The 23,402-nt window shown below is 51.8% G+C and overlaps 1 protein-coding gene across 4 annotated transcripts in view; it reads right to left on the bottom strand.

The window, feature by feature from the left end:
* The window catches only part of Sipa1l3 (signal induced proliferation associated 1 like 3), a 198,059-nt gene that overhangs the window by 58,680 nt on the left and 115,977 nt on the right, over window positions 1-23,402 (bottom strand). For all 4 annotated transcript variants that reach the window (XM_085841952.1, XM_085841955.1, XM_085841954.1 and 1 more), the window contains 6 exons: window positions 18,710-20,532; window positions 16,533-16,663; window positions 7,501-7,689; window positions 6,710-6,884; window positions 5,626-5,729; window positions 2,523-2,680 (listed from right to left, as the gene is read on the bottom strand). In XM_085841952.1, coding sequence (XP_085698078.1) covers window positions 2,523-2,680; window positions 5,626-5,729; window positions 6,710-6,884; window positions 7,501-7,689; window positions 16,533-16,663; window positions 18,710-20,225 — 2,273 coding nt within the window. In that variant the 5' untranslated portion in view covers window positions 20,226-20,532. The remainder of the gene's footprint in view (window positions 1-2,522; window positions 2,681-5,625; window positions 5,730-6,709; window positions 6,885-7,500; window positions 7,690-16,532; window positions 16,664-18,709; window positions 20,533-23,402) is intronic.

Below are 23,402 nucleotides of genomic sequence, written 5' to 3'. Positions count from 1 at the left end.
TGGGTGTCTGTCCCATTATTTTCTGCTCTTTTCAGAATGTTTAAAATATTGCACAATAAAAGTCTTTTAAAATTAAATTGTAAACCACCACCACCACCAAACCCAAAAAGCCCGTGAAGGGCTGTGTGCCAGAAGAAGTCACCCTGGGGACCAAGCCTGAGCTCGTCGGGACAGGTGGGAGGTGGGAGCAGGCTACTGGAGATACAAGGTACAGATATGGGGAGGAGCACTGAGTGCAGTGGCAGATCCCTATATTCCTTACATTCGGGTCGCTGAAGCAGGAGGACCACATGTTTGAGGCCAGCCTGGGCTATATAGTTGAATTGCAGGCTAGCTTGTGCTAGAAAGCAAAACTCTGTCTCAAAAAAGCCAAGGGTGTGGCTAGGGCTATATATAGGTCAGAGGTATAGCACTTGCCTAGTATGAAAGAGGCCTGGTCCAGGAGACAACGCATACACACATGCACACCAAACAACCAATCCACTGTAGCCCCAAGCCCCAGAGAAATTCTGACGCAGGGGTGCTTGGACATATTAAGCTGATCATGGTGGCTCAGGTTTATAATTCCAGTACATAGGAAGCTGAGGCAGGAGGATGACTATGGGTTTGAGGCCAGTCTGAGACCAGCATGGCCATGTGAAAGTGTCTACAGAAACAATACAAACCAAGACCCAGAAATAAAACACAACAATGGTTCAGTGGTGAAGTCTTGCCTGGCATGGACATGGCCTGCACTTGATCCCCCATCCTGTGCCACTCCCCTGCCAAAGTAAAAAGGACTGAGGAGGGAGGGGAGAAGGGCCACCTGGCTACCTCAATCTTCCTGCTGACCTCTGAGGCACAAGCAGGCTGCTTCCTCTTCTCTGGCACGTGTGAGCATCTGTCCTCTGTTACCCGGGCTACCTCTCAGGTGCACAGGAACAGTTCAGAGTCTAAGGTGCCAGCCAGCATCCTGCAACTGTGACAGTATGTTCCAGTAACAAGGGGGGGGGGGTGGCCTTGGGCCAGGGCAATGACTGATGGTGCTGGTCCCCGGCAGTCACTGGGCAATGCGTCCCACACAGCAGCTCACATCAGTTGCATGCTGTTCCAACTATTAAAAACTGCCAGCTCTAACAAGACCAAGGCTACCAGTGTACATAGGCAAGGGCCCTCACTCCCCCACTTCCACTGCAACCATTTCCTAGGCAGCTCCCTGCTTGATTTGATGGCGGCTGCAATGGGTACAGACTCAAGGTGACTCAGTGCAGGCGCTAGCAAACTGTCCCAAATGCCTGTCCTTGGAGGACAATGGGAAACTGTCACGGATCTGGAACGCAAAGACCTCGGAGACTGCTGAGTGGAAGCCCCTAGGCTCTACAGCAGAGGCTCTAGCCAGCCAGCACCTGTGCTGACACGTGGACTACTACATGGACTAGAGACATAGAAGTAGCCCTCTCGGTGAGGACGGCTGGGCAGGGGGCCGATGCAGCTGCACGCCCACCCTGCTGGAGTCTCTGGATTTTACACCATGTTCAAACAATGGGAAGCAGTATACCTGCTCCAGTCCCCACAGTCTGGGCCTGGGTTGCTGGGTCGGTGCTTCAGAGGATCCAGCTCTATCCTGCTCCTAGTCTCCAAGGCCTTCCCCTTTATCTTCTGGGGACAGCCACTAACGTGGGGAAGCCCTGCTGTTGCAGGGGGTAAAGAACAGGTGTGAGACCTGGGTTACATGTCTATGTGGAAACTAAAACCCTCAATCCAACATGCCTGTCACCCTGACACTCAGTCTGGAGGATTTAGAGTTGGAAGACAGCCTGGGCTACATAGTGACACTTTGTCCCCTCTTCAACAATACCTACAAGCAGGGCCTCCACGTAGGTGGTCCCTGGGGTCTGCTTCTAGGTCATCACCCCTGTAGCTCTCTGTTCTCACCAGGCCAGGCACTGAGCTCCCAGGGTAACCCGACTGCAGCCAGGCCAGAGGGCCTGCCTCCACCGAGTTTCTGCTCATACCCCAGTGATGTGTGGCTGCTTGCTTTCTCTCTTGCCCTCACTGAGACAGGGTCTCCAGTAGTTCAGTTGGCCTTAAACTTGATATATGGCTGAGAATCTCCTGCCTCCCCCTTCCAAACACTGGAATTATAGGAATGCACCACCGTGCTTGGTTTACATTACACTGGGCACCAAACTGAGGGCTCTGTGCATGCTAGGTCAGCTTTCTGTGAACTGAGCTACAACCCCAGCCCGATCGATGTTTTTCCCTCTATAGCAGGGAAGATGTTAAACTGAGTGCCGCCAGAAGGTGAAGCTCCCTTCAGGCTCAACACCCGGCTGAGCCTTCCTGTGAGGTGCCCAAGAGCCGGCACAGACGAGCGTGAGCCAGGATGAGGCCGTTTCCCATTACTCAGAGAGTTCCAAAAATATAGGCCCTGATGGGAAGCAGGGAGCCAGGAAATGAGGTGAGGTGGGACCTGTGACTAGGTACATTCTCCTCAGCCTCTCAGGGCCTGGCTGTGGTGGCCGGGATGCTGGCAGCCGTACCTATAGCAGACATTCTCAGTGCAGGGGTTGTGGACTCGGACGATGATGAAGACGTGCTGGAAGTGCGAGCGGATGTTCTTAGGGGTGAAAGGTAAGGCGCCGGGCTCCTGGAAGATGATCGTCACGATGTCATTCCCTATGTGCCTCTTCCTCAGCAGCTGGAAGCAGAGAGGGAGGAGGGAAGGGTCACAGGTCAGCTCTAAGAATCCTACCCAGACTGCCTTGCTGGCTCCCCATGCCCACTTCCACCAGAGGGCGCATGTGAGCACCGGAGTCAGGCCTAGTCCCTGGAAGCTCAGAGCCCTTCTGGCTCCTCACTCAAGAGGAATGGACAAAGCCTAGAAGGCCCCACATGGGACCCCCCCAGCCTCTGACACTGCCTGTTCTCCTCCCACACCTGCCCGGATGCTCTTCAAACATTCCAGGAAAGCCTTCCTCTTGCAAACAGTGGGAATGGCTGTCCCTGCTGCTCCTTCCTCCTTGGAGGGATTTCTGTCACCCACAGCAAATCTCTGAGATCTGCCCTGCCCCAGCATGCCTTTCTTTGCCTTTTCCTATTCCTTATCTGATATTTATGCCCACATTTTGCACACAGAGGCTCTCCCTCCCTGTTCCTCATTTATCTCTTCCCATTCAGGTTGTCAGTGATGAGAAAATGGGACATTGTTTTGACTGTCGCCTGTATCAATCCCTTAGTTCCTAGCAAAGATCTTGACAAAGTGGAGTGCTTGGCAAATCATATTTACTGCAGGAGGACCCATGTGGGAGACCTTGGATCTGCGCAGGCCACATGGACAATGGCAGAATCTGACCAGGATGCACAGGTAGGGCCCATGCTAGGAGGCTCTCTCTCTCCTGCACTCCTGGGAGCCATGCTCCCTGCTTCCATCTCCAGAATGGGTGTCTTCACGGTATCTTCTTTATTCGCCAAGACTACAGCTGACATCCCCCACACCTTTTGTTCTTTTTTGGAGGGCGGGGAAGACAGGTCTCACACAGCCCAGGCTAGGACCCAGACTCAGTAAACAGCTGAGCATGATCCAACAAAGGGAGCTGGCCACCACAGCTGAGTTCTGTTTTGTTCTTAACTATTTAATTTGAGACAGCTTTCCTAAATTGCCCAGACTGGCCTGAAACCACCAAACTGGGCAATCTCCTGCTTGAACTACTTTATCCAGCCTGCTAGTTCTTTTTCGTTTGCTTATTCTGAAACAGGAACATCTATGTAGCTCTGACTATTCTGGAAGTCCTGAAGTCGACCACAGTCTAGAACTAGCAGAGATCCATTCACCTGCCTCTGTGACTCCAGTGTTGGGATTAAAGGCATGTGCTGCCAAGTATAGCACCAAAGATTTTTAATTTTTTTATTTTTATGTGCAAGTGTGTTTTGCCTGCATGCACGTCTGTATACTATGTGTGTGCCAAGTGCCCTCAGAGGCCAGGAGAGGGTATCAGATTCCCTGGGACTGGAGTTAGACAGTTGTATGACACCACCTAGATGCTGTGAATTGAACCTGGGTTTTTTGGAACAGCAGCCAGTGCTCTTGAGCTCTGAGTTGTCACTCCAGCCCTGGGCCTGTTAGCTCTCTCGTTTTTTATGCATCTGAACTGTACTGTACAGATGAAGTTACAAGGATTGCTTCCTGTGGCTGACCCCAAATGAGGCCTACCTCCCAGTCATATCTTAAATTCGTGACCTTGCTGAACCTCCCCCAAACCCTGAGTGGCAGTGACTTATTTGACTGCTTTTCCCAAGGATGGGAAAACTTGGTTTAGAGAAGCTAAAAGTGACCTGCCTTCTGTCCTATAAGAATGAAGGCAAAAGGGTGGGAACCCAACTTGCTTTTGATTTTGAATTTGCAGGACAAGTTTTCTGCAGTCCCTGGTACGCAGGGACAGGCTCCTGCTTCCTAAAAGTATTGGCTGCCTGGTGCTCAGGGCCTGCGTATGGAAGCAAGTATCTTTTTCTAGTACCCATGCAGCATCTATCAGGACCATGCTGCCCATGTGTGGAGGAAGGACCTGTGGCCTAGAGAGGTGCCGTCACTGTCCTGAGCTCACACAGCAAGCAGGAGGCAAAGAGCTCAAACTTATGTTTAATTCTGATGCCAATGCTCTTGAGAGTGTGTTATTAGGATATCCTTAGGAAATGGTCTGTATTTTGACTAGTTTTGGCCTACTGAAACTATATTGTGATCTTTCCTAACAAATGAAAAAAACCAAAACCAAAACAACAACCCCCCCAAAACAAACAACAACAACAACAAAACAAAACCATAAACCTATGTTCTAAATTCTTGGCACTCTGGGTTCCTACCCACCAGAAAGTAGCCCCACTGTCCTGCTGGCTCAGTTGGCCTGCTGTTATCTCCCAGCACCTGGCCCCTAAACCATTCGCCCTTTCCAGGATGGCCACGTATTTCATTCAGGCCCAGTCGCTTTCCTCTGTGTGGCTGAATGGTGGGACGAGAGCACTGACTGTGGGGCGCATCTCTGCCATCGCTAAGACCTGTGAATGGAGCCACTAAAGAACAGCGGAGGGTGAGGACTCTCCTTTTCTGATTGTCTGCACTGTCCTGGAACTTGAACAAGTTCTGTGGACCAGTCTGTCCTCGAATTCTAGAGACCCGCCTGCCTCTGGCTCCTGAGCACGGGGATTAAAGTGTGCGTCACTGTCATCTGGCCAGAGGTGAGCACTCTTCAGACTGTGTGAACCTCACGATCCAGCCATACCTAAAACCAGTTTTGCTTTTGCCAATTCGGTTTGAGTTTGAGGTAAATTCTGTTGACTCGTCTATTTCCCTCACTCTTAAAACCGGTGAAGAGTCAAGAGACTGCTGCAAGGAGATGATGGGTCAGCTGGTAAGCAGAGTGGCGAGCACCGGCAGGAGGATGTGGTACCAGACGGGCATCGAATCGCATAAGCGCCATCTAGAACTCCCAGGGAAATGAGTGTGGTACAGAGCGTCTCCGAGACCTCCACCTGATTCCCAGGACCACCCCAGGAGAGCCATCCCTGGGCAGATGGCCTGGCTGATGGCCACCAGTCTTGAGAAGAGTGAAAGCTTTGGGACTAACTGTGCCCCAGCTGGGGACCACTGACCTGCTGCCTGTTGTTGGGAGTGTAAGGGAGCAGGGTGGAGACGTGGAACATGATCTCGTAGTCCTGGTACGTCGTGTAGAGGGAGTGGGTCCCCGTGGAGTCCGCTGGGATAGAAAGAGCAGTTAGTACTGCCATCCCTAAGCCTCTGGCTTCCTGGCATATCCCACAGGCCATCTTAACTCAAAGCTTTTACTTACATTCACTCTTTAAAAATGAAAGAAATATAAAAGAAATCTCCCATTATATAATTATTATTTTTTTTAAAGGCAAAGTCTAGCAATGTAGTCCAGGCTGGCCTCAAATGCAGTCTTTCCCAGCTCAGCCTCCTGAGTGCTGGATTGTAGCATGAGTCACCATGCCTGAGTGTCTTCAGAGTTTACTGTCAGCCAACAAAACCTCGCCAGCCTGGCATGCTTTTAAAACGCTTGGCACTTAAAAGGCGTCCTTTCGTACACATTCTCCTGAGGCTCTGTGTGACAGGTGGCCCTCACCGTCGTCCCTGCTCTGTAAATATCACACAGTCCCGTGGACCTCTGGGGTGCTCTCCAGGTGCCGGAGGCTGTGCTTCACATCTGATGCCCACGGCACAGTGGCAGAACATATGCCTAGGAGCACGACCGCCGAGACACACACAAGGGCTGACCTCCAACCTCCCCAGAACACATCCTGCTGCATTCCCGAGAGGGGTGCTGTTCACCCTGACCTCCCACTGGCCTGCACCTTCACCTGGGTAGGCATCACCAGACCTGAGCTGGTCAGGCAGACAAGCAGGGGTGGTTTCCCTGACAGCTCAGTGGCCCCTACTTAACAGATTATGATGATGGTGGTGGTGGTGGTATTGAAGGTGGACTCTAGGGCCTGCTAGGGAGGCTCCATCCTGAAGCAGTACCTGAGCCCCCCCCCACACACACACTTATCTATCTATCCATCCATCTATCTGTCCATCCATTATCAGCTATCTATTTTTTGAGACAAGGCCTTGCTATGTAGCCCTGGCTGACCTGGAATTCAATACGCAGACTAGGATGACCTCAGACTCAGAGATCTGCCTGCTGCTGCTGCCTCCCAGGTACTCCCCACTTACTCTTGACATCCAGCTGGGCGGCATACTTGGTGAAGCCCTTCAGACAGACTTTGTCGCCCAAGAGGTCCAGGAACTCCTCGAAGGCAGGGCCGGCTTCCTCGTTGTTGTACATCTCCTCCTCTGAGCTCTGGCCCGCCTTGCAGTACAGGATGCCGACCTTGTGCTTGCGGCACAGCTGTGTGGGGGAAGAGTGGAGCAGGTTCAAGGAGGGTCCAGGGAATGGGGCGTGGGGAGGAGTCCTGAGGGCCAAGCCCAGGAGCTGCTGGGGCCACTTGGGAACTCAATGCACACAGCCTTCCGGGAAGGAACCAGTGTCGGGCATGCCGCAGAGAAGCGAGCGAGCGAGTGCAGGGAGGTGCACACTTTGTCATCTGTCTTTATACGGCTGTGCCAGTCTGTGGTACTCTTAAGGCAGAGCTGGGAGCTGGGACTGGCTTCCGACAGGAGACGACTGGGCGTGAGATGAGCCTGTGCCAAAGCAAAACCTCAGCTACTCGGGGTCTGCACATATCTGGAAGTCCGCAGGCAATGCCAGGGGCTACGAACAGGCCAGATGGCAGTGAGTGGGTTTGTGTTCCTGCGTTGGCGCAGGTTCCCTCTCCCGCTCTCTCACAGAAACCTTGTGGTGTCAATCTCATTCCCAGGCTGTTTCTATGACACTGCTTTTGGTGCCCTTACAATGTGCTGAAGGCTCAGTCTAGCTTAGTAGTGAATTTGCTACTTGTGAAACATAAACGTAGAGTTGGAGACAGGCGGGGCTGAAGGCGGGGGCTCCTCAGCCCTTGGCTTACCCCTTGCTCATCGAGCTTCAGCAGCTGCTCTGTGACTTTGGGAGTGTTGAGAGCCAGACGCAAGCAATGGATGTTGAGCTCTGGGATGACGTACTCCAGAGCATCCTTCAGGGGTAGGCCCCGCCCTGTCCCGTGCTTGGTGGCCGTAGGAGTGGCATCCTCGAGAATGGAGCCCCGAAGTGTGATGAGCTGCTCAAGAGAGAGAAAGGGTGGTCAGAGGTGTCTGGGGGCTCATTGACCCATGTAGCCAGGCATGCTGTTGTACTTCTGCAATCCCAGGGGATTAAGAGATTGGAGGCTGAAGGGCTGTCGAGATAGCTCAGTGGGTAAGAGCACTGACTGCTCTTCCTGAGTTCAAATCTCAGCATCCACATGGTGGCTCACAACCACCTATAATGAGATCTGATGCCCTCTTCTGGTGAGTCTGGAGTGAGCAGAGGTCCTAAAATTCAATTCCCAACAACTACATGAAGGCTCATAACCTATAGCTACAGCTACAGTGTACTCACATACAATAAATAAATAAATCTTTAAAAAGAGAGAGCTGGGGAGGCAGAGGCAGGAGAATTTCTGAGTTTGAGGCCAGTCTGAGAGAGAGAGACAGAGAGAGAGAGAGAGAGAGAGAGAGAGAGAGAGAGAGAGAGAAAGAGAGAGACACAGAGAGAGAGACAGAGAGAGAGAGAGAGAGAGAGAGAGAGAGAGAGAGAGAGAGAGAGAGAGAGAGAGAGAGAGAGAGAGAGAGAGAGATTGGAGGCTGAATATAGAGGATGAGCCAGGACTTGGAGTTGTTACCTCTTTTCCATGATTCTGACCAAAGAACCACACACAGGTCTCTGAGCCTCAACTTTCTCTTCTATGAAGGCAGGCAATCATAAATGAAGGGGGGGGGGGGGCTGAGTGAGACAGCCCATCTTCCTTAGTTCAGTACATACACACTGGCTACTGCCTCCAGTGCCAATCCATTCTAAGCAAAAACCCTGGAGCACTGACAGGTGGGAGGGGTGGGGAGTCAATCAGGAAGCAGGCCCCGGATGAACCAAAGGCCCTCCACAAGGAAGGGGCTCTCAGTCACTCCTGCAACACTGAGTTGTAGACAAGCCAGTGTATGTTCACAAAGACCTGCGCTGGTGCCAGTTTGGGTCTTGAATTGTGGCTTCTGCTGTGGTTCAACCAGTTTCCTGAAAAACACCACTCAGGTGCTCCGATTTGGTCTGGGGTGAGGCTGGACACACACTATGCATTTACATGTGTCCTTGTGTGTATGTGTGTGTGAGTGCAGCCCACTTCAAACCTCTTCAGTTGCTTCTGCTGTGCTACAAAGGTTGAAATACTTAGTCAGGGGCTGGCGAGATGGCTCAGTGGTAAAGAGTGCCGACTGCTCTTCCGAAGGTCCTGAGTTCAAATCCCAGCAACCACACGGTGGCTCACAACCATCCATAACAAAATCTGATGCCCTCTTCTAGAGTATACGAAGACAGCTACAGTGTGCTTACATGTAATAAATAAATAAATAAATAAATAAATAAATAAATAAATCTATGTATATATATAGAAAATACTTAGTCAAAGACTACTTCTTCCTCAATGTTACTACCTCCCAAGAGGTTCCTAAGGCTGACCATGTGACCAGTTCCAGGAAATGAAATGAGAGAACCCTGTCTGGTCAGGACGTTTTACTGGCCCATGTCTCCCTGCTGGGGACATCAGTATAAAAGATGAATCCCCAGCTCCCCACAGTCTTTTATCCTGGAAATCACTGTACATCAGGCTGACCTCCAACCCAGAGATCCACAGCCTTCAGTCTCCTGAGAGCTGTATTTATTTTAAGACAAGGTCTTGCTATACAGCCTAGTCTGACCTTGAACTTGCTATACAGCCTAGTCTGACCTTGAACTTGCTATACAGCCTAGTCTGACCTTGAACTTGCTATACAGCCTAGTCTGACCTTGAACTTGTACAGATCCTGTCACAGCCTTATGAGTCCTGCTACTATAAGCAGGCGACACCAAGATGCCTTAAGATACTAAAATGTCCATCTAGCGCAATCTATATATATGTAGACACCTAGTCTGTTACACCCAGATTAGCCTCGGGACTGACTGACTTCCAGGGCCGGCGTCTTCCTGCCTGCTCTGCAGCTTCCCACGTCGTTCATTATTGCTATTTTTTCAGGAGTGTGCTGGGGGGCTGCAGATGGAATCATGGCCCGCAGGGAGTGCTATCAGGCAGATCCCATGTGCGCTGGCAGATACTGTTCTTCGGTTATCTCGCTCCCTGCCTCCACCTCTGAGTTAGGATCTCATTCAGCCCAGGCTGGCCTCAAATTCCTGACTCCTGCTTCTCCCTTAAGTGCTGAGATTAGGCAAGTGCCAGCATGCTTGGCTTCTTTTGATTTTTTTTTGAGATAGGGTCTTATTCTACAGTCTAGGATGGTCATGAACTTGCGATCCTTGTCTCAGCCTCCCGCGCCCTGGAGTGACAGGTGTAGCTGCCTTTTGCTACTTTATGGGCTTTTCTTCCTTCCACCCTCCTCCATCCTTTCCCACCCTAACCCTTAACACTAGATAAGAGAGAAAAAGGAACAGAGGGGAAAGAAAAGAGCCCCTGAATAAAGTCAGGGTGAGGAAGGGGGCGGCATTATCATTAAACTACTTCCTGCTGATTGGGGGGGTGGCGAGTTCCTTGGGGCAAATTTGATCTTCTCCATCATAATATCTAATTTCTTCTTCCTGTTTCTTCTTTGTGCACAGCTCTTTAATAGATGACCAACAATAACCAACAATCAACTAACAACCCACCTGAATGAACAACCAACAACCCATCTTGGTGCCCTAGTATTTATAGACCCTCTAAAAAGTTCCCAGGATTCCAAATGTCACACACTTGCAGAAACTATCTGCTGCTGGCAAAATTACGCCCCTGCTAGAGCACAAGGCAAATCAGAGTCAGCTGCCAAGGACAGTCTGAAGCAGCTCCCCATACCCTTAAGACAAAACATACTTTTATAGTATTTCTGTGTTTTAAAGAAACCAAAATTCCCAAATTGCCATTCAGACAGCTTGCCACTGTGCCCAGCCTGGCATCCTTCTCTGCAGAGTGTGCGCATGGGACTCCGCCATGTTGTGTCAGAGGATGAAATCTGCACTGCCGTGGATCTCATCCCTCCCAGTGCTGCTGAGCACAGTTGACAGTGGACTGGCTGGGGACATCCACAGATGTACCTCTTGGTGTCCACGAACACATTTCCTTTTGGGTTTCTACTCTAGGAGACAAATTGCTAAATCATCCAGACATGCTAATCTTCAGTTTTACCCAAAGTGCCAGGCGGTTTTCCGAGTGGGTGTTCCGATTTACCCCCGCCAGCCCTGAGAGCCCCCGTAGCCATGTCCTCTTGACACTTCTGGCCACCAGCTTAGGCCAGGCTCTGGGCCAGCTGAGTATGTGGTAGCTGCAGCAAGAACGCACAGAAAGATACGCGAAGTACCGCAAGAAGAGAAAAGGAAAAACCCTCCCTCAGGGCCTGTTCCATGCACCCCAAACCCACAAAAGATGATCGATCCGTGCTAACTGCAAAAACACAGTCTCTTAAGTCAATGGGCAAATGAAGCAGCAAACGTGTGCCATGGTTTTGCTGCCAGGCATGCAGCCCACCTTTGCCAAACAAGACCCAGACAAGAGGCGTGTGCAAGGAATGGGGTGATCTCATGGTTGGGAGTTCCCGGTTCTGACCCTGCTCATTAGCAAACACACACATCTCTTATCGTGAACAAAGCAAGCATGAAGCACGGGGTGCACCGATGGCGTCAGGGGTTTGGCTCTCCAGGCTTGTTGGCATTGGGGTTGTGGGTTTCCCTAATACACCCACAGGACCAGCATCTTTATATCGTACTGCTGCTGCTCCACAGCACTCTGCTGGGGCCGGGAGCCAGGGTGGACCAAGAGACCTCCTCCAGAGTCCTGCGGTTGCACCTGACCCTCAGTGCTGCCTGCTGCTGCCCTTGCCAAAGGCCCGGGTTCTCCTCCTGGCAGGGCGAGGAGAAGCAGGGCACTGACAGGTCATGAGAAGCTGCCTTGCTCCTCCCTGCCTTGCTCCTCTGTCACTTCCCGCTGGCACAGCTGCCCCTTCTCCCCGCCCTTGTCCCACTGCCAGCCCATTCTCTCCATAGCCGCCGAGTCAGATCTGCTGTGAGCCCTCTGACATCTGGTATCCCTTTACTGATGGTGACAGACTAAGTGAGCTGTAAAAGGGACACCATGCTACATAAGCAGAGGGGGCCTATCTGTGAGAGTCAGGCCCACGACAGAGCTGTATGCATGTTGGCTGCTCTTCGTGCTGGGTGGCAGGTCCTCTTAAGGGACTTGAGGGAGGGTGCTTGGCACTCTCAGCCTGTGTCCCTGATTCCCAGCTTCACCTTCTCCCTAGCTCAGCAACCCTGAGCAAACTGCTATATTTCTCACTACATCCCTCATTTCTTCCCTCCTTTCCTTCTTAGTTTTTGAAACTGCTTCATGGAGCGCAGTCTGGACTCCAACTCACACACCTCCCAAGCTGCAGGATTACAAGTGTGCCCCACCACATTGGACCTAGGTAGATTTTTTACTGGTACAGAGTTTTTGCTACGTCCAGTCCTGGCTGGCCTCAAACTTTCAATATTTCTACTTTAGAGACTCATCTCATTTCCTCGTTGACAAAATGGGAGGAAGAATGCAACGTTGGCCAGGTGTGGCTATACACACCTGCAGTTCAAATACTCTGGAAGCCGAATTGGACTAGGAGTTCAGGCCAACCTGGGCCAGCTGAAGGATCCAGTAAGGAAGCTCACACAGAGCTCGCCACTGTATCTGAAATACTGTGAGAGCTGGGAGGGCCAAATAGGAGAAGGCTGTGGTCTCCCTCCCACTCCTTATCAGGACAAATCAGAGATATGGGGAGGCACACACAGGAAATCAGATGTGCCGACTGAACACAGATACCCTGCCCACAACAGACACTTTGTAAGACCTTCCCCTTTACTTTGCACACTTCTGTATGGATTAGCTATTCCATCCATCCATCCATCCATCCATCCATCCATCCATCCATCCATCTATCCATCCACACGCAAAAAGTAAAAACCCAAACTCCTAAGCATCCTACTGTGTGCCTACAGTGCCAGTACCTGGGAGGCTAAGGGGTGGGACTGTGAGTTCCACACCAGCCTTGGGCAGTCTGTCAAGGACTCCTACTTGCCAGGCTTTAGGAGTGCACTGGGCCAGATGGTCAGAGGCTGGCTAGGGGACCCCATGTGTCATCTGAGCAGTCACTGGCATGGGGCAGCCAGTGCTCAGGCGTGTGGTGCCCAAGCCCAACCCCAAGTCTGCTCCTGCCTCAGTGGGAAGCTTGGCTCTGCCAACACTCACATGCCATCTGCTGAGCACCATGGACCCACTGGCGCCTGTCTGCTTGGCGGCTAGGGGTGGCCATCTAGGGCAGGCCGGCCCGCTGGCTTGGGAAGCAGCTGGGTGCCATGCTCTGGTTTGTAGGGCCAGAGGCGTGTGTGTGACTGCAAGATGGAGCCCTGTCTGTTCCCCACCATGGCCCCAGCCTCCTGCAAGAGTTACAGATATGATGGACTGTCAGTAGGATGGTGGGATCTGGCACTCAGAGCTCTTCCTGCCCTGAAGGCTTTACGGCCACTTCCCGCCTCAGGGTAAGGCCCTGTCCCCACCTCACTAGGACTCAGCTCACAGCTCCAAGCCTGATTTATACAGTTAGAAACAGAAACACAAGGAACCTGTCCAAGTCATGGGGAAGTGAAGGACAGCATTGGACAGGCAGCCGGGGGCTGTGAGATCCTAACTCAGCCCAAAAGACCCTGGAGGAGGGACTGGATAGGAGCAGGAGAGCTTGGCTTTGGCTCCAGTGTCCTCATCTGTGGACACTGAGGGATGAGGTGACAATGGGACCTCTGTGGTAAGAGCTGAGAGAAACCGTTGGGGCAACGAACCTGACACACTGCAGTGACTGCCCCGTAGCAACGTGTGTTTCGACTTTAGTGAAGGCTCTAGGGCACTCATACAAAATGTGGGTTGTGTGACTGTCTGCCCTGCCTCCGCGATGGGAACTGAGGTGAGGCAGACTCTGAAGCCACCGCTTCTCCTCCAACTCCAGATGATGGAAGGTCAGGCCTGAGGACCTCACAGGGCAGCCTCTGCAGGGGCGAGGGCTGCATGTGGTCTGTAGGTGAGGGTGGACAAAGGTTTGCATGGTCTGTCTTTGCCTCTCTCTCTCTCTCTCTCTCTCTCTCTCTCTCTCTCTCTCTCTCTCTGTGTGTGTGTGTGTGAGTGAGAGTGTGTGTGTGCGCGCTCATACATGCATGTGCATGTGTGCTGAAGCTCAGGCTGGGCTTGAACTGACGGCAATCCACCTGCTTCAGATTTCTGAGTGCAGCAGTGCTAAACAGCCAGAGCTACATAGTGAGAACCTGTCCAGATAGATAGACAGAAAGACAGACAGGCAGACAGACAGACAGAAAGAAAGAATAAAGAAGCACTTACAGAGCCTTATGTGCCGCTCCTAGAATCCACAAGGTAGGTCACAACCATTTATAACCTCAGTCCCTGGGGCTTCAATGTCTTCTGTGACCTCTATGGGCACTGCATGCATATGTAAGTCTGAATTCCTTTATCAGGAACAGGCCAGATGTAGAGGAGGGGGAGGCTGACCTGAGCCAAGTGACTGCCGGAGGCAGCTGAGTGGGGTGGCCAGAGGAAGATGGACAGAGAGCTACATGGCCCCACCTCCTACTGGAGGGTCCTGACTGCTCTCAATCTGCCGCTCTGTCATGAGGACAACAGTGGGGCTGGTGAAACTACGAGGCTGACATGAGCCAGCCTAGGCGAAGGCAGAGCGTGGCCGCCATTGCTGCGGTGAGAATCTGCACTTCTCACGAACATGCACAGGCTTGCCACTTCACCAGCATTTGCTCACGTGTCCTCAAGTGCTCTGAAGCTGGGTGAACTTCACCTCACATTCTGCCACGGTGATCAACTGGCCAGAAAGCTGAGCAGAAGGAAAGGCTAAGACACGGGGTAGAGACCATCTGTAGTCTGGGCATGTCATTTTGGGGCCCACTATTCCCAACTGACACAGAGCCTCGTGTCATCCAGTTGAGAGCCTCTGGTGGGTGGGGTGACTGTCTTCATCTGCCTGCCAGGATCAAAGTCCATGGCATAGGTATCCTGCTGGGTTTTTATGCCAGTGTGCAGGCCTTGGCCTGGCATACAGGGATCCCCGGTGTGTGGGCCTATATCAGCTGGCATCTGCCCTTCTAGAAATGCCGCCTTTACGTGGCTTGTTCAGGCAGTGCCAGCACTTTGCCATTGTTGCTAACTTGCTTTGTACAGCTGAGGGTCAGGCTCAGAGTCCGGGAGCAACACAGCTAAAACCTCCCTTCTGTTGGATATGGCAGTGCATGCCCCAAATCTCAGTGCTCAGAAAGTGGAGGCGGGAGGATCAGGTGGTCAGGAGGAGCAGGAGCTCAAGGCCAGGTTCAGATAGAGTGAGTGGGAGGCCAGCTTAGGCTACATGACACATGCTCTCAAGAACAAAACAAAAACACTCTACACCATCCCTGCTGAGGACCTCCTTGGGAGAGTGGCTCCTCCGTGTAATAACATTTTTCAGAGTTCTAGAATTTTGGTTACTTTAAAAAGCACAGAAATATAGGAATGCGCTTCAGTTTTAATCCCAGGTATAAGGATGTGGGGCTGCTTCAGACTGTCTGCAGCAGTGACTGTGATTTGCCTCCTGCTCTAGAAGAGGCATGGTTTTGCCAGCAGCAGATAGTTCTGCGACTGTGTGATGTCTGGAATTCTGGGGACTTTTCAGAGGGTATTTAAGTGATAGGGCCCCTATAGGTGGTTGGTGGTTGTTAGTCGTTGGGGGGTGGGGCGGTAGCTATGGCTTGTCAGTAGTCATGCTCAAAGAGGAAACAAAAGGAAAGAAATTGGGTTTCCAGGCATCTCCTGACTCTCCCCTCTCTTCCCTGCTCTATCTAGTGATGGGGGTGAAGCCGGCCGGCATTGATAAAGGGTGAGAAAAAGAACCCAAAGTAGCAAAAGAGCAGCTACACCCATGGACCTGTCGGTTCCAGTGCGAGGGCGGCGGCTGTAGCCCGAGGTGGATTGTGTCCTAGATCTCGCTGCCTATCTTTCTCACCCGCTATCACCCCTGCCCGCGCCTGGCCCAGGGTGTGGGATCCAGGAAGAACCAATCAGGGATCCGGGAGAAGTGACTCAGCCTTCTGTATGGAAAGCTATCAGGACCTGGACGGCCTGCACTGAAGACAGCTCGCTGGTGACAGAAGAGAAGGGAGGCAGAGCCAACCAGGCTGAGCAGACATGTCAGGCTCTGCAGTCAGTCTGTGCCCGTAGCAGGTTCCACCCCTGACCTATAGTGACAGACACCAGTGAATCTCTGTGACTTGAAGCCGCCGGCTTTTAAGTCAGAAACACATGCTGTTACAAGTCACTTGTGTTGTTGCGGAGGGACAGCAATATGCCTTCCTCCTCTGTTGCTGGAGCTAAGCTTTACTCCAAGTACTGCCGGGCAGGACAGTGGGGTTCCTAGCTGAGAAGCTGAGAACAGAGCAGGCTGGCTGGTAGAGGTGGAAGCTGCTTAGCAGGGCGGGGCCTGTTGCCATGCCCCAGGTCTGCCTGGACCGAGGCTTGACGTCTTCCTCAATACCTGAGTCCTGAAATGACATAACACCTGAGTCTTGAAAATAGATTTGGTGATCCTGAGCTTTGAAGTCACCTGCTAGGCTCAGATCCTGGCCTGGCTTATTTGCCACAACTTACGTGATTTCTGAGTATCGGTTTTCCCCTCTGTAAAATGGACAGACTCACAGAATCTCAGTACACCACCTCTTAAGAGACGTGGCAAGAAAGTTTGGCCCGGAACCTGGTAGAACCAGATATGGAAGCGGGAAGAAGCGGGAAGGGTTTACGGCTCCTGTTTACCCAGCAGGCATCCTGGCATCGGGCCATACCTCACGAGTCCGGAAGATGATCCTGTACTGGTACTGAGGTCCGTGGTCCTTATGATCCTCCAGCTTCTCCCGCTTGATGCTCACGGCCACCGGCCCCAGCTTTTCATCCACGCCAAAGTAATTGGCATGCTCTGAAAAGGGAGAGCAGGGAGGCACAGTCAGATGTCAGGAAGGAGAGGGCACAGCCCATGGCAGCCTGTCCACGGTGTGAGGGGAGGGGGATGAGGCAGTCTCACACAAAACTCACCAATCAAAGGTCAAAAGAGAAACCCTGAAGTTTGGTCAAAGCCGGGCTTTTCTGCACCAGGAAAGTCACAGGCCCTTTCTGAGCCTCAGTATTCTCATCTGAGGGACAGGGACTCAGAGGCTGCCCACAATTCAGAACTGTTGTGTGAGAGTGAGACCACAATGATGAAAAGCTTGGCATAGTATACACAGCAGTGGGTCACTGGCCCAGGGCCACTGAGATTAATCCTGGCTCTGTTAACGGCTTGCCTGGTTTAGCTCCCATTAGCTGTTGTGGAGCAGTTAAGCTCTGAGCCCAGGGAGTCTCCTGCCAACACAAATTCTGGGTTGAGATTAGATATATGGCCCCAGCTAGGACACATGATGAGATTCTTAGCAGTCAAATGTGCTTAACTCAGCAATGTGTGGATTAACTGAGTTAGCACAGCACCAGGCTGGCACACAGCGAGCATGTGGCTTAAAAGCTGGCCATTAGTAGCTAAGGACCTCAGAGGTGTTCAGGGCCCTGACACAGATCCCTAAGTCATGCCTGTATCTGACCACGCTTCTACAGACCCAAATAATGGAGATGCTTAGGGTAACAGTCATAAATAAGCCACTGCTCTCCCCTTAAATAAGGTTTCTGCTCTCCCCCTTTTTCCTAGCCAAGCCACTGAGAAGTCTACCAGGAAACAGTTCTTTCCGATATCCAACCCTACTGTTTTGTTGTTGGTGTTGTTGTTAAGATTGTGGCAGCACCCTGCCGGCAGCCTGCAAGATTCTGGTTCAATGTCTTCATGTTGCTATCGTCAATGATTCAAAACCACAGTAGGTATGTCCTTCTTGTCCTCACCCTGGCATTAGTATATCTAACTGACTGTCCTTGTTTTCAGATGTTCCTGTGAGAATCTAAGGCTAACCCAAAATAATATTTGCAAACTAATGAGAACAGCCCTGTTCACGGTACTCCACAGGTGGAAGTTTACTCAAGACGCTGCCAAGTTGCTGTTAGTTTTTCTACCTACATACAACGTCCAGTATCTCAGAAATCCCAGTAGATAGATGGTCAGTGCTCAATAACTATTAAACTGATCATAAGCCCCTGAGGCTACAGAGAAGTCAACTTAGAAAGGTTACTTTAAAAAAATCTGGGAAATAGACAAGGTCATACTATATTATTCTGGGTTGCCTTTGAAGGGGCTTATGTTGTAGACTAACCTGACCTCACACTAGAAATCCTCCTGCCTCAGCCTTAATACTGGGATTCACCTGTGCATCACCATGCCTGGCAGGATAGGACTATCTGCCCCCCACTCCTCTGCTTTCTTTCCTTTTTGAGGCAGGGTCTTACTATGTAGCTCCAGTCTACCTCCAACTGAAGATCCGGCAGCCTTGACCTCCTGAGTGCTGGAATTAAGGATGCACGCTACTGTATCTTGCTTTTTGGTGAGTTTTAAAAACCAACATGAAACAGCCCTTTCATCCCTTAAGCACCTTTCATCTTGGGAGCCTCACAGCCTCCATCCTATTTGCTGGGATCTGGACCAACTACTCCACCCCTTCACTGTTCATCTCAGCGCCATTCTGGGTGGGGTACGGGACACACCACAATCAACCCTGTGCCCCATGAGATCAATCTCAGGGTGAAATATGTCACAAAGTCGACAAGCTATCAGACAGACACTCCAACCCATGGTCTGTCTAACCCCAGATGCCACTCTGAGCCCTGTGGAGGACCTAGCTGGCATCTGCTACATTTGACAAGAATCATTTATTTGTTTGGTGGCACTGGGGCCTGAAACTAGGGCTGAGTGCCAGGTTGTAGCTTCCTCTGTCCTCCCAGGCACCTCTAGTAATGAGATGGGGTCAGATGGATATAAGCAGTGGGTGTGCTTCAAAGACAAGCTGTGCCCTCCCCGCCCCCCCCCCCCCCCCCCCCCGCCACTCATCACCTTTGCCCACAAAGTAGTCCTGGTAGTAGCGAGCGCCCAGGTCTACGTGCTCGATGCTGTACTGCCTGGGCCGGCTCTGTGTCCTCTGCTGCTCCTTGGGCACCTCCAGCACCGAGATGCTGGCATTTGTACGGTGGGTGCTCAGGGTGGGCTCAGCCATGTGGGCCTCGCTGCTGCCCCCCAGGGAACCCACGGAGGCCCGGGAGAAGCTGACGTTGCGCTCTCGCTCCCCGCCGATCTCATTGCGGAAGTGCGGGCAGCTAAGTAGCAGGTCGTTGCTATTGTCGTCCCCCAGGTCCTGCTCCAGGTTCTCTTTGCAGTTCAAATCCTCCGTGCTGGTGAAGGCTGGGTCCAGAGTCCCCAGGCTGTGGGCTCGTGATGCTGTGAGCGTCACCATGGCTGAGGCTGCTGAGGCCGCTGAGGCCCCAGTGGTGGTGTTGCGCCTCTGGGCCACGGACACCCTGTTGGCAGCTGCCTCGTTGAGGTCAAACAGCATGCTCTGCACATCAAAATGGGCAAAGCTCTTTTGGCAGACCCATGGTCTGCTGGCTTCTGGGGGGCTTCGACTTTCCTCAGTCTCTCCCAGAGGCCGCCCCACTTCCCCCTCGGGCTTACTGCTCCTCAGTTTCCTGAAGATGGATGAGTCTACAGTGTCCCCACTGCCCAGGCCCCGCACGGGTTTCTTCCGGCTCTTCTCCTTCTCTTTGAGAGGCTGTAGACTCTGGAGACTATCTTTGGTGGGCTGGCCATTGCGGGGGTCTCCCTTGGTGCCACAGCTGCCCCCTGAGAGGGCGCCGGGATCCACCTGCAGGAGCTCCCTGAGGTTCTGGGAGCCCCGAGCCTCTGGCTGCTCGCTGCGGAACTCATTGAGGATGTCAAAGAAACTCTGCTCTGGTACACCCTGCACATCGATGGAGGACGTGCTGCCATACTCTCGGAAGAGGGGCAGCACCCCTGGGTGCCGGGTCCCCCGTGGGTCTCCTGGTTCCTCTACATCACACTCACTGAGGGTGATCTCGCTGCTGCTCCGATGTCGCAGAGGGAGGAAGGCCCGGCCAGGGGACCGGGGCCACCCGTCCTGGAATTCTACATCTTTGGACCTTCTCCTGGACAGTCGATGGAAGGCTCTGGATCCTGAGGGAGCCGGGGTGCTGGAGGGGAGCTGTCCATTCTGTAGGGTCCTCATGGAGTGGGCTACTTTGGTGGTCTTCACACCATCTGTGTCTTGTGAGGGGCTGGGATTGCTCTGTTCTCTCAGGGCATCTCGCTTGGGTGGCCAGTCAGCCACTCTGGCACGCACTCCCATCTTGGGCATGGCGGGGGTGGTGGGGCTAGGGCGGGTAGTGGCAGTAGCTGGGCTCTCACCAAGAGGCTGGGACATGCTGCCATTCTGGGCCCAGAATCCCATGGGAGTGTAGTCCCCAGGGTGGGGCCCAGGGAGGATATCGGTGCTCCTGGCCCCACAGCTGGCTGCCAGGTCCACACCATCATTAGGAAGAGGCCGATAGGTGGTCATAGTCCTCGGGCGCGGGAGTGTTGCTGCCCCTGGAAGCTGAGGTACAACTCTATGGGGTCCCCTGGCTTTCAACCATTGTTCAGGCCCGCCAGTCCTGGGGCAAAGGGTGCTGGCCCTCGAAAGTGCACTTGAAGGTTGTGAGCCTGTAGAGTCCAGTTCTTCACCATCGCTGTGGACAGCGGCACAGTTGCAGCCTCAGGAGGCAGGTGTCATCCAGAGGGCTCCAGATGCGGTGGCTCAGTGGGGCAGAGAGAGCAGAAGCTGCAGGCCATGGGCTGTGGGTGGTGGAGACATCTTCCCAGCCATGCTGCAAGAGGAGAGAAGGAAGACGTGAGGTGTGAACAGTGCACTCTATTGCCCAGAGGCAGGGAATGTGGCTTTTTCTGAAGGGGAAGGCAGGTTTACATTTGCAGACTCATTATTATGGAGTCTATCTGCCTGCTCGCTCCTTCCTTCCTTTCTCAGACAAGGTCCTGTTATGTAGTTTTGAACTTGCAGAGATTCTCTGCCTCTTCCTTCCGACTGAGTGCTGGGATGATAGGAGGAGAGCACTGTGCCTAGCAAGAGTGATCACATGGAAAGCAGAGAAAGGACAGCAATGGGTCTACACCAGCTCCAGCGCCATTAGTGCCTTGCCATTCCTGTTTCATCTCTCCATCCAGCTATTGTTTTCTGTGGCCCTGGGGATCGAACCCAAGGCCTGTGCATGCCAGGCAAGTGCTCTGGCACTTAGTTAGCTATATACCAGCCACGAGACCATTTCACCCACAAATACTTCACAGTTTATATCTCTAGTAGATGAGGTCTTTACAAAAAAAAAAAAAAAAAAGATTTATTTTATGTGAGTACACTGTAGCTGTCTTCAGACACACCAGAAGAAGACATTAGGTCCCATTACAGGTGGTTGCGAGCCACTATGTGCATGCTGGGAATTGAACTCAGGACCTCTGGAAGAGCAGTCAGTGCTTTTAACTGCTGAGTCATCTCTCCAGCCCAGTAGACAAGGTCTTAAAAAAAAGAACCCACCGTAATCTCACTTCATATCCACCAGAGTTCCCAGGAACTCTTTATTAGCCTGCAATGATCTCCGCCCCAGGTCCTGGTCTGTCATCTAATCCAGCCCCAGGTCCTGGTCTGTCATCTCAAAGAGTCTTCTGTTGAGTTGGTTTGCCCCAGAGAGGAGCCAAACAAGGTCCTGAGTGCTCTGCGGATGCTCTTCCTGTCTCACCCGCTCCACAGCCATCTTCCCTGCTTCCCATTTCCCTCGATGCTTAAGAACACACCTATTTCTCTAATTCACAAATGGCTTCCTACGCCCGTGTGAGTGGGAGACATTGGTGGGTCCTAGCATCACAAGAAGGGGCAGGCAGGCTTGGCTCTTCAAGGTACACCACTGTCTGCTTTCAGGACCACAAGCATGTGTTTCCTGTCTGTTAATGAACCCTCTGCTTCCACCCAGAGCCTCACATGTGCTACAGAGGCAGGCAATTGCCTAGCCACAACCAGGCCTGCATTTCATCCTCCATTTCTCTTCTTTTTTTTAAGACGTGCTTTCATATGCAGCTCAGGTTTGCCTTGAATTTGTGATGTTCCTGCCTGAGTAACCTCTGGAGTCCTGGGACTGCAGGAATACTGGGATTATAGGTGTGTTCCACCAGGCCTACCTACCTTCCTTTTCTTTATTTTAAGGTTTAAGTGCCAATATGATGCTACAAATGGAAACATCCCCTGCTGATTTCTGGTCCCAAGAATTCTGGCCTCCATTTGTACTCCCATTCTTCCAGGAAGCTTTGGAGAGACTTTGTGCCCCTTACAGAGTAGGGTCTGCTGAATTTGGGGTAGAAGAGGTGGTGCATCTCAAACCACAGTATGCCTGGGCCTACAGAGTATCACTGAGTAGCAGGGACACTGGCTTAGCTTCTCCTGAGGACTCTGGTTCCCTCAGGCTGGAGCTCCCCTGGTCCTTGCCCATGCTTGCTCCTCTGGCCTCTCAGAGGTTCTGTAAGCTCCTCACTGACTGTGTCTGACTGAGATCACCAAGCTTCTGTGGATCCTGGGACCACATACCAAGAAGGCAGCTGAGGAAGTGTGAGTAGAGGAAAGGCTGGGCAGCCCCAGGGTCAGCCAAGGCAGAAGAGAAAAGCAGTGCTAAGAGTCAGTAGGACCCACTGGGTGGAAAGGATGGTGGTTTGAATAGATATGGCCCCAAAGACTCAGGAGTTTGAATGCTTGGCCCATAGGAACGGCATTATTAGGAGGTATAACCTTGTCAGAGGCAGTGTGGGAACAGGTTCTGAGGTCTCATATGCTCAAGCTATGCCCAATGTGACATACAGTCTCTTCTTGCTTCCTGCCAGATCAAGATGTAGATTCCATTTCTAGCACCACGTTGGTCTGCATGCTGTTAAGGTTTTTGTCTTAACTATCATGGACTAAAACTCTGAAATTGTAAGCTAGCCCCAATTAAATGTTATCTTTTACAAGAGTTGCCTTGGTTATGGTGTCTCTTTACAGCCATAAAACCCGAAGATAGAAATTGGTACCAGGAGTGGGGTACTGTTGTGTTAGGCCTGACCATGTTTTTGTTTGGAGAATTAGAGATTTGGGGACTTTGAATAAGAAAGCAGTGGGATGCGTTAAGTAGGGCTCAATGGGCCATCCTAGTAGGAACATGGAAGGCAGTGGTGCTAAGGGTGATCTGAACTGTCAGGGGCCTGGCTCAAGAGGTTTCAGAGGAGCTGGGCAGTGGTGACGCATGCCTTTAATCCCAGCACTTAGGAGGCAGAGGCAGAGGCAGGCGGATTTTCGAATTTGAGGCCAGCCTGGACTACAGAGTGAGTTCCAGGATAGCCAGGGCTACACAGAGAAACTCTGTCTCGAAAAAAAGAAAAAAAAAAAAAAAAAAAAAAAAAAGAGGTTTCAGAGGAGAAATTAGTATTATGCCTAAAGATCATTCATGTGATTGTTTGGTAAGGAATATGGCTCTTTTTTGCCCTTGTCAAAGAGTCTACCAGAGGCTAAGATAAAGAGATTAGATTAACTATAATAGTAAAGGAAATCTCAAAACAACCTAGTATAGACTCTGTTGTGTAGTTCATCCTTATGAAGAGAGTTTTGATGAAATGGAGCAAGATAAACAAGGAAACATATAAAATGTATGGCTCAATGATTAAAGGG

The sequence above is a fragment of the Mus caroli genome, unplaced genomic scaffold (genome assembly GCF_978045245.1).
Source record: "Mus caroli unplaced genomic scaffold, Mus_caroli_1 scaffold_8, whole genome shotgun sequence".
NCBI lineage: Eukaryota > Metazoa > Chordata > Mammalia > Rodentia > Muridae > Mus > Mus caroli.
The sequence above is the reverse complement of the archived record's forward strand: the minus strand, read 5'-3'. Positions and strand labels throughout refer to the sequence as shown.